Source organism: Euleptes europaea, chromosome 8 (genome assembly GCF_029931775.1).
Source record: "Euleptes europaea isolate rEulEur1 chromosome 8, rEulEur1.hap1, whole genome shotgun sequence".
In the NCBI taxonomy this organism is placed as follows: domain Eukaryota; kingdom Metazoa; phylum Chordata; class Lepidosauria; order Squamata; family Sphaerodactylidae; genus Euleptes; species Euleptes europaea.
In genome coordinates, this window is record NC_079319.1 from 68358396 (window position 1) to 68373186 (window position 14791).

General features: G+C 42.6%; 1 protein-coding gene across 3 annotated transcripts in view; it reads left to right on the top strand.

Annotated features, from left to right (window-relative positions):
- The window catches only part of ATP9B (ATPase phospholipid transporting 9B (putative)), a 233069-nt gene that overhangs the window by 54783 nt on the left and 163495 nt on the right, over positions 1-14791 (top strand). For all 3 annotated transcript variants that reach the window (XR_008933488.1, XM_056854816.1, XM_056854817.1), the window contains exon 2: positions 3830-3927. Coding sequence is in view for 2 of the 3 variants with exons in the window: in XM_056854816.1 (XP_056710794.1) it covers positions 3833-3927 (95 nt within the window). In the remaining variant the exon portion in view is untranslated. The remainder of the gene's footprint in view (positions 1-3829; positions 3928-14791) is intronic.

Consider the following 14791-nt stretch of genomic DNA (forward strand, 5'->3'; position numbering starts at 1 on the left):
AAAAAGGCCATGTCCCCTCTCCCTGCCTTTTACTGAAAGAAACCAAGGCTTGAACTCTGGCAATACTGTGGTTGATTCGAAATGACCACTGAAGGCATTCATTTCTTAAAGCTACAGGTGCTGCTTCTATTATGGTGTGTGTGTGTTAAGCCCATGATTAATTTTTTTCTAAGATGTTAGATTTTTCTGCAAACCTGGGGTGTATTCCTGGTTTGTAGAAAGATCTGTCTTGTCTGTTCATGTCTTCAGACACTTCAGTCTATGCACAGAATTGGCCATCTTGAGAATTGGATATGTTGATAAGAGACATATACATATATTCTGTATTATTTAAGTTTTCAGGTGTCTTTAGAAATTATATAAGAAATCTGGGATAACAGATTTTAGGATTCCTGGTGGCAGATAGATATAACTGGACCGATCTTTCAGTTTTACATAAAGTTGGGAGGGAACAACTGAACAAGACACTTGGAGGAAAGACACAGCTGGCGCAGGTTGTGCTTAGGGACTTACAAGCTGGTGAGAGAGCCGTGTATGAAAAGAGGGATGGAGATTTAGACATCAATAAATCTTGCAAAACCACGGAAAACTGACATTTTCCAAAGATAAATCCTTGGAAGGAGAAACGTGACAGCTGTGTGAAGACCAGCCCAACGGGCAAATATTCATCGTTGTGAACAATTAAAACAAAAGACTGAAGAAGCAAAGAGGATATTTCCATATGTCCCTCCTTAATGCTGAAACCCCCATCACTGAAAGCAAGTTTCAATTAAATTCATGTGGTTTTCTTCCAAGTAACTATCCTCAAGTTCAGAAGGTAAGCCAAAAGTCTAATTCACTGGAACTTCTCTCCTCAAATACTGCCGGAGAGAATTCCTGCCTGCAGGCTCACAGTTTACACTGCAACTATATCCTACAGTTGCAAATAAAATAAGGAAAACAATAACAGTCATTCATATGGCAACAGGCAGGTCAGGGGCATTTTCTGTGGTAGATCCAGTCCTTCAGAATGGCTTTTCAGAGTGGGTACAGAGATTGCCTTTGCTCACAGCATTTAGGATGCGTTCATACATGCTGAATAATGCACTTTCAATCCACTTTCAATGCACTTTGCAGCTGGATTTTACTGTGTGAAACAGCAACATCCACTTGCAAACAATTGAAAGTGGATTGAAAGTGCATTATTCAGGATGCGTGAAAGCGGACTAGGAAGTGTGTAAAACAGTTTTATTCCAGAGATCATGTAGTAGAAGGTAGACTGTTTTGGAAGATTTGCCTGTATTATTGTAAACTGTCTGAGTGTTTTCTAAAATTCTGTTTACTTTCCACACTGTAATCTGCACTTTTAAAAACTTTTCTGAGTTATTAATCTGCACATTTTAAAATCTTGTTAATTGGATAGTTATGTTTTGTGTCTTTGCAACCTGGTATTGCATCCCCGCTTTGCCGGGGAGGGCAGGATATGAATGTAGTAAATTAAAATAAATCATCACCCATCTGGAATCTGAGGAGGTAAGGCCTTCTAGCTGAGGACCGTTTCATAAAATAGCCAAACCAGTTCGCCCGGAGGGTCAATGAACAGGACATAGAGGGCAAGGACTTCCCCTGCTACTACTATTCAGAGGTTTACCACCACTGAACATGGAGGTTCCTTATAGTCATCATGACTAGCAACCATTGATGGACATATACAGCATGAACCTGTCCAATTATGCTTGTAGCCCTTACTATGTCTTCCAGCAGTGAATTCCACAATTTAATTCATTGCTAAGTAAAAAGGTATTTCCTTTTGTCCATCCTGAATCTATTGTCCTTATTTTTATTTTGTGCCCCTGGGAAAGGGAGAAAAAGTTCTCCCTATCCACGTTCTCCATCCCACACATAATTTTATACACTGCTGTCACATCCACCCCCACCCGTAGTCATCTTTCTTCTAAACGGAAAAGCCAAAACCCTTTAGTTTTTCCTCATATAAAACTCCAACTCCTTAATCATCTTGGTTGCCCTCTTCCACACTTCCCAGCTCTGCAATATCTACTTTGGAATACAGTGAGTGACCAGAACTCTGCACAGTATTCCAAATGAGGGCGCACCATAGATCTATACATGTGCATTACAATAGTGTTTTATTTTCGACCTCTTCCCTAATAATCCCCAGCATGGAGTTCACCTTTTTCAATTCTGCTGCTGCACACCGAGTCTGTGACACTGTTCAGGGCCAAATTGGCCATATGAACAGTGGCCAACCAGGCGTCTCTAAGGCCACAAACAAGACTGCAGCAGCATTATTCTGCTCATGTTCCACAGCACCTAATATAATAGGCATGCTCCTCTTATCCTGGAGAGAATAGGTATGCATCATGACTAGCATCCATTTTGACTAGTACCCATGAATAGCCCTCTCCTCCATGAACATGTCCACTCCCCTCTTAAAGCCTTGCAAGTTGGCAGCCATCACCACATCCTGGGGCAGGGAGTTCCACAATTTAACTAGCCTGCAACCTTTCAACGGCCCATCTATCCATGATTACGCTAAAGAAGCACTGCTTGATCTTCACAACTGAGGAGCTTCGACCTCTTCACATACAAGTGAGGATGCTTTCCTGGACTGCAGTCCTACGCATTCTTGAGAATAAGCCGCACTGAACACAGTGGGACTTACATCTAAGTCAACCGGCGTGGGTTTGCATGTTTGACTGCACTCTCTCTCTTTTGCATCCCCTATCCCATCCTTCCACCATTCCCCTGGCTTGCACGCAGAGCTCCACTCATCGGCAATTTATGCACGGGAGGTTTTGCCTTGGATTTTCCACTCTGTAGATGCACATTTTCCCCATCCAAATTCCCAAAACTCTGCATGGGGGCTTATTTTTGAGATGGAAAATTTGGATGGGGAACATGTGCATCTAGTGAGCGGCAAATCCAAGCCAAAACCTTCCATGCATAAATGGCCACCTACTCCGTCCGAAACAAGAGGACAAGCTCTCCTGAGATGCTGGCCGTTTATGCATGGGAGGTTTTGCCTCGGATTTGTTGCTCTCTAGAGACACATTTCCCCCATCCAAATACTCAAAGGGCATTGATGCGTGGGAGGTTTTGCCTTGGGTTTGTCGCTTTCTAGACGCACATTTTCCCCATCAAAATTCTCAAAACTCAACAATGAGCCCCTGTGCAGTTTTGAGAAATTGGATGGGGGGGAAATGTGCGTCTAGAGAGCGGCAAACCCAAGGCAAAAACTCCGATGCATCAATGGCCAGGACTCAAAAATAAGCCCCCGTTTTACTCTGACGCAACTGACCAAGGCAGAAATATTAAGATAAATGATTTAGATTTTAAGAATTGTAATCAGATTCTTATATGAAGTATTGTATTGAATCAGAAATTAAATGCAAAGGTGACAATAAAGTTATCAAAAAGACAGAGGAGGAGAGAGGGGAAGTCAACGTAAATATTTGAATTAATTAGTTATATAGAATAGTGAAATATTGTTTATATCATATAATTATGTTAATGAAATATGGAAACTACTGTACTATAAAAAACAATAAAAATGTTATAAAAATAAGCCCCCCTTTTGCTCTAATTCAATTGATCAAGGTAGAAATATTATTAAGATAAATGATTAGATTTTAAGAATTGTAATCAGATTTTTATATGAAGAATTGCGCCCGCCTCGCGCCCGCACGCGCTGCTTTCCCGGCGTGAGCTTCCAATTGCGTCACCGGCGCCGCGCGCGGCCACGTGACGTCAGGGGGCGGCGACGGCGGCCCAGTCGGACGGAGGGAGGAGGGAGGGACGAAGGGGGGAACCCGGGGGGAGGGGGGGGACAAAGATGGCGGACCAAATCCCGCTGCACCCGGTGCCGCGCAGCACTCAACGGAGGGCGGCTTATTACACCAACGCCCCCGCCGCTCAGCGGCACAACAGGTACCGGTGGAAAGAAAGAAGAGGGAGGTGGAAGTGGACGCCGAGTTGCCTGGGAGGCGGGACACGGGGCCCCCTCGGCTGTCACCTGAGGGGGAAAAGGACCAAGTGTTCTGCCGGGCCCCATCCCGCGGAGTCCCTGCAGCTGAGCTGGCTAGGCCTCTCGGTGGCTGTGTGGTCGTGGGTCAGTTGGCTGAGGCCGGCCGGGTGCTCCCGAGTTCTGGGAAAGGTGACAGAGTCACCTTGGGTGTTTGGAAGGGTCTCCCTTCAGTCCCAGTCTCCCGTCAGTGGTTTGCAGCTCCCGGGCTTAAATCCCGAACCAGGTCTCAAAACCATCAAGAGTTCAGCCAGGGAACATGTGGCTCTACAGCGAAGGAGAGACAGTGCCCCTGAGCATGTGCTGAGTACATTTCCTGTTGCCAATGAATAATCTTTCACTCTGGGGTTTGGAGGACTCTTGGCTGCTGCGATGTGTCACTTCTAGGAACATGCCGGTCCTGGAACTCTAGGTTTAGAACTAACCCTGGGAAGACCAAAATATTGATTGCAATTTTTGCACCGTGAAGGGCGAGGAAAGTGCAAGCTATAATGTGTCCCAACTCTTAACGTAGGACAAATTCAGAATTTCATTTCTGTTTAAAGAGATTATTTTAAAAATAGACACATCACCATGGTCTCTTGGGTGAAACTGCATGGTACAAGGTGGTTCCCAATCCCATATTAGCCTTGTGAATGAAAGGGGGGGGAATTTGGTGAGCCTCATGGGGGTGCTTAATCCCATCCCCAATCCCCCCCCCTTTCAAGCTAGATTCCAAGCCTGAAAGGAAGCCTACCTGTGGAAAAAGTAGTGTTGAGGGTGGGTGAAGGAGGGAGCAATTTCCGGAAGAATCAGGTACAGAGAGGGCTAAGCGCACTCTTTCTCACCCTTCAGGACTTCTTTCTGCAGTTCATGTACAGTTGGTAAACATGGTTTTGAAAACACACACTTACTGCGGTGAAGTGTAGCTCTATATTTAGGAGCACAAATTCCATCAGGAAATGTTCTCAGTGCGATCCTGTTAATTTTGTTTCTGCTGGATACGAGAATATGAGCAGGGTCTTGGTTTGCCCTGGTAGCTAGCCTGCATTTGTGCTCATATTTCAGGGGGTATGGGAAGAGCAGCTTCTTGTGTCTGATATCTGCGGTTAGGAACAATTCTGAAGCTGGGTCTAATTATGGAGTCTAGTCCTCACCTTCTTCAGCTTGAAGTTGGGAGTAGGGTGGGGCTCATTCGCATAGTAGATTTGGCAGAGTGTGCCATCTGCCATTGTAACCATGGCAGATGAGTTTGTGGGCTCCTAGATACGCGTGTTCCATCACTTTCCCCCTTCCTCCACATCATGACTGGCTAGAACTGCCCAAAATACATTTTTCCCTACAAAATATGTATGTCGGTAGGCCTCATGGGATTATAAATTGGTTCTTGCTATGTTTTAGATCTGCCTCTACGCCTTATATGGTTTTTGATCCTTGTTACAAATATGTCTCTCTTAGGCACGTTCCAGTTTCCATAGAATTTGCTGTGAAATGTGTAATATGAGCATATTGAGAAAATACAAAGTTCAGATTAGTAGCTGTATTAGTCTGTTACAGTGAGAATCTTTGTGGCATTTTAAGACTAAGAAATGTATTGTGTCATAAGCTTTTGTGAGCTGAGACCTACCTTTGTCAGATATGTGAACTGTTACATTAACTTGGTAGAGAAAGATATACACTAAGCTACGAACAGAATAGAGATGGGCAAGGGTGAATATTACAAAGATAGGTAGGAAGGCCCAATATTCTAGGACATAGCTGTGTTCAATTACATCGCAGAGCGCAAATGACAAGATCCAGTCAATAAAGTAAGACCTAGATTTGAGTTCAGTAGCACCTTAGAGACAAAGTAGATTTTTGAGGTATAAGCTTTCAAGAGTCAAAGCTCCCTTCATCAGAGCCTCTACCCCAAAAATCTTGTTGGTGTCTAAGGTGCTGTTGGACTCGAACCTAGCTCTTCTACTGCAGACCAATACCGCTGTCCTCATGAAATTATCATAATAATAAATGATCCACTGAGAATGAGTGCAACCAACTCCCAGATATTGATGAATTACAGAGTTGGATGAATCTGAGTAGTGTACAGAAACCTGTAAGAATGGTTAATTACTTCCTGTATTGAGCTAACCTTACCAGTCCCTATTGAGTCCAAGTCTAGAAGTGTCAAGTCTACATATTAATTCCAGCTGTGCATCTTGTCACTGGAGAGTCTCCTTTATAGTTTTCTGCTGAACTATTGAAACATTTAAGTTATTCAATATCTAGGGAAGATGAAATGCACCCTCACTAGTTTCTGAGGTTTTCCATACATTCATTCCATTTGTCTGTTGTATTAAATTGATACTAGGATTTTGATTTGATGATATTGTTAAAGAGTTGGCAAACAGTATATAAAATAATTAATTAAAATGAATGGTAAAGAATCCCACTTAGTTATTTCTTGGCACTAGCGGTGTTTTCCTAAATATCTCTTTGCTCCTATGTCTCTGAAATACAGGGCAATCCTGAGTGGCGTAGTGGTTAGGGAGCGTCCAGGGACATCACCACCACGCTATCTCCTGAGCGGCTTGCTGCCAGGCACAGCAAGCCAAAAAGGCTGTTTTGTAGAAAACCCTATGAAACTGCTCCATAGGGTTTCACGGGGCTGCGCCAGCAATTTTACAGGCGCAAGTTGGTGCCTGCAAAAGGGGGTGTTCCTGGGACGAAAGCCCCAGGAACACTCCGTGCATAGCCCCTTTGGTGCTGGTGCGAGCCCTTGCACTAAGGAAATGCTGCTGGTGAAACTGCGGCAGTGCCCGAGCCTTGCACTGCTGTACTGCTCCCTGGAGCTCACATAAGTGGCCATGCGCCGGCATTAGTGCCAGTTTACTCGGCGCAAGTAGCACTAACACCAGCCAGGGGTCCCTCTGGCTCCTATCCCCTTTCGCCCCCTGCTTGTGGATTGCTCTGCCCGTGATGTTTCTCTAACATTATTGTTATGCTGCGGCGCCATAGCCTGGATTAACATGCTAGCATTTGCTTACATGATTGGGAACACGGCTGGTTCATTGCTCAAGAGACCACTTGGGGCACCAAACTGTCAAGGAGTGGTGATGTGGGAGGGAGGTGGCAAGTATGGCTTACTCTTGCCTCCTTTTCCAGTGCTGCCTGGGGTCTAAAAGGTGCTACAGTTCACCTTCAATCATGCCAGGGTGACAGCAACACAAGAGGAGGTGTGTGCCACTTTTTTGTCTGCCCTGGTTTACAGAATTACATTTTTTGATGAATTTCTACTCTCAGTTGTTGGTGGGCGTTATTTCTTTATTTACTTCATTTATACCCTACTTTCCCATCCACGGAGACCCAAAGTGGCTTATGATGTTCTCCTCTCCTCCATTTGGTTCTCACAACAATCCTGTGAGGTAGGTTAGGTTGAGAGTGTATGACTGGCCCAAGGTCACCCAGCAGGCTTTCCACAGCAGAGTGGCAATCATGAACCTGGGTCTCCACCATCCAAGTCTGATGTTCTAACCACTACACTATGCTGCGTTTCTCCGTGTCTGAATATACCTCACCCCACTCTATTAAAATATTTCACCTCACTTTATCTTTCAGAGTAGTTTACAATGCTAAATAAAAGCCGTCCATAATAAAATAAAGCCTCATTTAGCCTCCTTGCCAAGAAAAAACCTGCATCTCAAACTCCTTTAAAAGCCCTAGCAAATAAAGCAACCTTGCTGCACTTCCTAAAGACTCTTAGTGTTTTGTATAGTAGGTTTCTAATATATTCACGGCAGCTGGAATAGATGTAGTTAACTTGCTGAATCTGTCTATTGGCTGTGGATTTCATCATGCATACGCTAGTAGTGGGGAATGCAGAAGTAAGCAAAGGCTTTCAAGCTGGGATGTCTTGAAAGTTGATGTGCTGTGTAGAATAGATGGAGCTCTGGTTGTGGTAGCAGCTGGAAAGTTGGTAAGTTTGATGGAATTTCTTGGGGTAGACAATTCTCATTAATTACGATGGTGACTGTTATCAGTTATCAGAGTTAAGTGGTGGTGGTTTTGAAGCTGCTGTTCTGGATCAAATGAAAAAAAATCCAGGCACTTGTTGAGACTGTACAACATGTTAAGTGTTTGGGGAAAATATTTGAATCTGCTTCTACTTGAATTAAACAAGTGGTTTTTAGAATTTTCACCATTGATGTGTCTGGCATGAGACCGCTGTGTTGCTGTAGAAGGTTTTCGGACATTCTCTGGAATGGGTCATCTAGCCCATATGGGCCACTGGCTGTTATTGAGCCTTATCATTGACTCGTGTGAAACATGCCCTGTAAGACACAATCAATAATATGTGGGTGGTAGGTAGCGTGACTTTCAGAGAAGTTTGTTCAATATTACTCATCTTCTTATTGAGGGGCACCTGGCAGGCTTCCAGGGTTCCCCAGCCTGGAAATCATCTGACAAAGATATGGTTCTTAACTATCAATTGTCTGGTATAACTGCTATTGAATGTCATAACTGAAGGTCTAATCCCAAGCAATTCATAGTCTGGCTGCACTGCATAGCCCCCCCCCCCCCATTGGTAGAAGATAACTGAAGAATATTTCATATATCCCAATCATGTAATTGGTTTTTGTGTGTATTGTATTGTTTTTTCTTACAAGTAGTTTATAACATATTTGATATTGTAAAAAAATTATTCATTTAGTGAGCCTTCCTGTATTGGTTTAATAAGGAACTAGGCTTTGTTTTTTAACCAGATCATGAACTGTGTTCTTAAAATAATTTCTTAAGTCTACTTTGTATTTCTTTTGTACTGTTGAGGATACCTTGGAAAATGTAGGTTACTTTGGCCCGTATCTGTGTATTGGGTTAGAAATTAACCCTGTAGGCTCTCCTATCAAGGTTTAACTTCTTCTACAACTATAATTCTCAGAGTTTTAAAATGAAATCAAACTTTTATACAATTCAAACATACCAATTAATTAGTAATTATCATTAATGTCAGTGGAAATGTCAAATCTGTTCAGGAACATATGTAATATTAATAACATAAACATTGAGCAGACAGTTTCTTTGATGTGGTCTTTCAGGGGAGGTGGGGAGAAATTAAGAAAATAGGCTTCATTTTTGTCTTATTTCTTAGATCAGTATATCCATTTTGTCTTAAATTCAACAGCTCACTTCAAAATATGCTGTTTTCGGAAGCTCATTTTAAAAATGATTGTCCTTCAAAAACATGCCTTAGAGCAGTTTATCTAATCTACTCTCAAATAAGATTTTTTTATATTATTATTCAAGTGCAGGACTTATGTGTGTGACTCATGCTCATGTTTACTGCCTGGCCTTTGTGTTATCTTCCCACACCTCTAAAGTATCTTTATGTTTTTTGTATCTGTGTCTGATAACAAAGTACTTAAACCCTGGACAAAAATAGTAAGCATTCTCCAGTTTTCATATAGTTAAGCTTTGTCAATGTCTTTGTATTAATATATCAGTCAATTCTCATGGTATCTTTATTTTAAGATCACGCTAGTGATAGTGCCTTGCTTTCCTTCAGTGATATCTACACAAAAAGTAATAAAACAAGATACATCAGTTTACTGTTTCAGTCAATCCACTTGCCCAGTCCTATGAGACAGGCTTAGAGTACACTACTCCAGTCAAAAAGAATGTTCAAACAAGGCGTGTGACATTGGTTTGTGATGATAATGCAATATGGTAGATACAGAACTTACTGATAAACCCAAAACTCTTTTTAAAATTGTAGTTTTTAAAACAGTGTAGTTTTAATCCTTGTGGGAAACCCTGACATAACCCAAATGTACTTTATTTTATATAGAGAAATGTAGAGAAATCTAAGTTTGTTCATGATGTTGTTAAGCATAGGGCCCGTGTACTCTCTTTTTCCCTTCCCCTTCTGTGGCATGCAAAATTTGGAGACTAAAATCTTCGACTAACCTTTCCTTTCCTTTCCTCTAACTCTAATGATTGTGATGAGCAAACGTGGCTGCATGAACACATTATTTTCAACAATGTAATCCTAAACGAATTGACTCCAATGAGAAGAGTGTAACTCTGTTTAGTATTGCCCTGAAAGATATTGGGAAGGGAACTACCTGAATTCATCTCAGTTGTGACTAACTGGAGTTATTTGAGGATTTCTGTTGTTAATCGTTATGTAAGGGGACGAGGCTAGGAGTGTGTGAACTCAGATTTAGCCAGATTTGTGCCTGTCATGAACAAATGTGAATTGTAAATCACGCACACATAAAATTTCTTTGATTGTTAGAGCTAGAAAAGTTATCACAGGAACTGCTGCTTAGTATATACACAATCCACTAGTGTATGTGTTCTTGTATATGAATTCAGTTTGAAATATGTAAAGATTAGCGCTGCTTATCACGGAAAATGTCAGGGCTATTATTACAGTACTGAAGGAGAGTTATATATAATTAATAAGCATGAAACTGCATCTAAAAATGCTGCAGTATAATCCATAGATTTTGATAATATATTAATGTTGAAAGTGATCTGAAATTCCTGTGTAGGTATACAGATTTTTTTTAAATTACAGTAAAACTTCAGGTTAATACCTGTGTACAGATATAGTTGTTGTGTTCCAAGTTTGGGGATAGTTGTCTTTCAAAACAGACTTCAGGAAATGTCTATGTAGTGTAGTTTAGTAGTACATGGGATACAGTGCTTAGGAAGATGAGAATCTTCCAAGAATCTGCCAAGATTTGGGACAGTCAGGGCAGAGATTTTTGCTAGAGAATATGGTTGATCTGGTTTAGGAAGTTGTTGCAAGTAAGAAGAGGGGCCTTTTTAATATAGTTACCTATTTGAGCACAGTAATCCAGAGCATGGCATATGTAGGAACCATGAGTACAAGCCTTCCCAAGCCTTTTCTGTTGGAGAAGCATTTGACTGATCTTAACAGTTCTCTCTCAAGGTATCACTGTGTGTGTATGTAAAGTGCCATCAAGTTGCAGCTGCTTTATGGCGACCTCTTTTTTGGGGTTTTCATGGCAAGAGACTAACAGAGGTGATTTGCCAGTGCCTTCCTCTGCACATGAACCCTGGTATTCCTTGTTGGTCTCTCATCCAAATGCTAACCAGGGCTGACCCTGCTTAGCTTCTGAGATCTGACAAGATCAGGCTAGCCTGGGCCATCGAGGTCAGGCAAGGTATCACTACCAGATCTGTTATTTTTGAAACAGGCAGGTGTGCAGACAAGACAGTGATGACCATCAGAGGACTTTGGACAGTGATCAATTCCTTTTTCTGAAAACAGATTGCTTAAAGCTGAGAGAGCCATTGAGAACCAACTTAGTGTAATAGTTAGAGTGTCAGATTAGAATCTGGGATACCAAGCTTACAGTTCCCACTCCGCCATGGAAGCTTGCTGGGTGACACTGGGCCAGGCATACTCTCAGCCTAACCTACCTTACAGAGTTGTTTTGAGGATAATTCAGAGGAGGGAAGAATGATGTGGGTCCCACTGTGGAGAAAAGAGGGGTGGGAGGGAGAGATGCTATGGAAGATACGGTCATCCTTGGATAAAAAATCTATAGGAATGACAGAGAAGGGCATACTGGAGTGGTGTTGCTATGTAGGTCAAGGAGGGCATCATTTCTAACAAACTAGAATCCTTAAAAAGGGCTGATTCCTCCGTGCAATGACTGAGCTCCAGAAGTAATATAATACTGGGGCATGCTATCGGCCCCCTAACCAAAACTCTCAGGGTGATAATGAGATGGAAAATGAAATCAGGGTGACTTTAACTATTGATTGGATAAATGTGTGTTCCAGCCATGCCAAAGAGGCATAATTTCTAGATATCCTAAATCACTGTGCCCCAGAACAGTTCATCATGGAACCAACCAGAGGGGAAGAAACCCTAGACTTAATCCTTAAGACTTGGTGCTGCCCAAGACCTAGTGTGAGATGTAGAGGTGGCTGAGCAGATTGGAAACAATTATCACAGTGGCATCAAATTTAATTTACATGTATGTGGAAAAGTGCTGGGGAACTCCAACACGGCTATAATTTACTTCAAAAGAGAAGGCTTCTCTAAAATGAGAAATCTGGTCAAAAAGAAGTTGAAAGGAACAGATAAGAGCATCAAATCTCTTGAAAAGGCTTTGAGGTTATCAGTGGCTTCTAACCGTGATGGGTATCTACTCCCTGCATTACCAAAGAAGTATGCCTCTTTGTATCTGTTGCTGGGGAGCATGGACAAGGGGATGCTGTTGCAGTCTTCCTGCTTGTGGGCTTCTTAGAGGTAGCTGGCTGGCCACTTTGTGAACAGCATGCTGGACTAGTTGGGCCTTTGGTTTGATCCAGCATGGCTCTTCTTATGTTCTTAAATAAATAATTGTCCCAGGAATTGGAGATGCCAGTAGGGATACTGTCGTTTCAGGTAAATTCAAAAGAGCAATGAGAAGATAGTAGTACAATTTTTTCTAGACCTATCAGAGAGATAACATGCAAAACCAGCATGTTATTCCAGTATAAAAACGTGAACTAGCAATTTTGGAGACTTAGGAGCAATGTGCAGATGAAACAGAAAAGATAGGCTTCTCTATGATTGTGAGTGCTTAGAAGATAATGACAGAATAAGGTTTCCATTGTGATATCTGTTGCTTCCCTCAGAATTCAGAGAAGCTAAGCTTTCATTTTTAACAAAATTCTAGGCCTCAGGATTGCGGAGAAAGAGTAAAAAGTCTGTTGTTCCAAACCAGCAATTGTAGTCTGTATATAGCAAGAGGTTAGTTCAAGAGCCTGTGTGATGTAGTGGTTAGAATGTTGGACCAGGATTTGGGAGACTCAGCTTCAAGTGCCCACTCTGGCATGACACTTGCTGGGTGACCTTGGGCCAGTCACTCTCAGCCTGACGTGCCTCGCAGGGTTGTTTTGAGGTTAAAATGAGGAAGAACCATTTGCACACATTGATCTGAGCTCCTTGGAGAAAAGGTAGGATAAAATGTACTGGGTAGGCACATTTCCAATGTGCTACTTCATTATTGATCAACGTTTCCTGTCTGAATAAATGTCACTGAGTTAGGAATGGGTGGACCCTGCTGGTTCTAATTCAGAATTAATTTGATTTCTGAATTAATTACATGTTGCAGTTTCCAATTGACTTGAAAACAGATGTGGAGGCCAACAGACTGTTATACGCACTGATAACAGCAATGGGTATGCACAAGACCTAAAAAATCAAACTGTCCAGTACACGATGGGGTCTGGATCCTCCCTGCTTCCTCTTCAGAGTTATCTGCAGTAGCAAGGGATGGCAGCGAGTGCCTTATCCCAGCCATGCAAGCCACAGTCTGTTTGGAGGACACAGGTGCCTTTCCTGCCATAATACAACTATTTTCTTGTGATGCTAAGAGGCCCATGCGTGAATGGTAAGATTTTCATTGGCGTAATAGCAAACAAGTTCAACATTTGCTTAGAGCAGGGGTCTCCAACTTTTTTGAGCCTGTGGGCACTTTTGGAATTCTGAAACAGTATGGTGGGTGCAGGCACAAAATGGCTGACACAGGAAGTGGAGCCAGCCACAAAATGGCTGCTCCAGCTTACCTTCAGTCACACAGTGCAGATCCTTGTGCTGTGGTGGTAGCTGCTGCCAAAATAATGTTTTTAAAAATTTGCACAGCCAGTCAGAAGCCTTGCTGGGCAAAAGCCCTACCTGGCCTTGTCTACTTTCTAAAAATACCTGGTGGGTGCGAGGAGAGGTGTCAGTGCCATGGTGCCCCCAGGAACCAGGTTGGGACCCTGGGACCACCAAACAATTTGTGTCCTATATTGTGGGGATCTGGCCCTCTCAATTTTCCCACCTCCCTGATTTCTGTGGGAGCAGTAGTATCTCTAGGCCTGTGAGTACTGCTGACGTGTCTAGGCACAGCATATAGCCATTTTGGACCAAAGGTATTTGGGGGGGCCAGATTTCCCTGCTGAAGTTGGTAGGTCTATATTCACTGAGATATAGAATCTCATTTTAGTTGTTGAGAAGGCTGTAATTGCCACTGCTCATTTGCATATATAAATTTCATTATTGACCATTGATAGGGAGATTGAGCCAGAAAGTATACTTTGGTCTCATTTCAGCTGCACCTTCAGTTGGTTCATCTTGGGATTTGTCTACCAAGTTAATATCTTTTAGCAGCAATTTCAGTCCTCTGTCTCACTGAAGCACGTGTATATATATAGTCATCACACATAGCAGGGTTTATCATATTTGGCAGAAACTGATTAGAACACAATAAAAGCCATGCTGGATCAGATCAAGGTCCATCAAGTCCAGCAGTCTGTTCACACAGTGGCCAACCAGGTGCCTCTAGGAAGCCCACAAACAAGACCACTGCAACATCATTATCCTGCCTGTGTTCCACAACACCTAATATAATAGGCATACTCCTCTGATCCTGGAGAGAACAGGTGTGCATCTTGACTACTATTAATTCATTACTGAGGTTCCTCTCAGTCTGCAGTTACAATTGGCAGTAGTGTTTAATGAGAGAAAGAGAGCCAGAGTGGTGTAGTGATTAAGATGTCAGACCAGGATCTGGGGAACCCAGGTTCAAATCCCCACTCGCACCATGGAAACTTGCTGGGTGATCTTTTGCCAGTCACCCACTCTCAGCCCTGACCCTAGCTAGTATTTGGATGGGAGACCTCCAGGGAATACCAGGGTCATGATGTGGAGGCAGGCAATGGCAAACCACCTCCGAATGTCTCTTGCCCTTCGGGGTTGTCATGAGTCAGCTGTGACTGGACGGAAAATAATAATAATAGTAATGA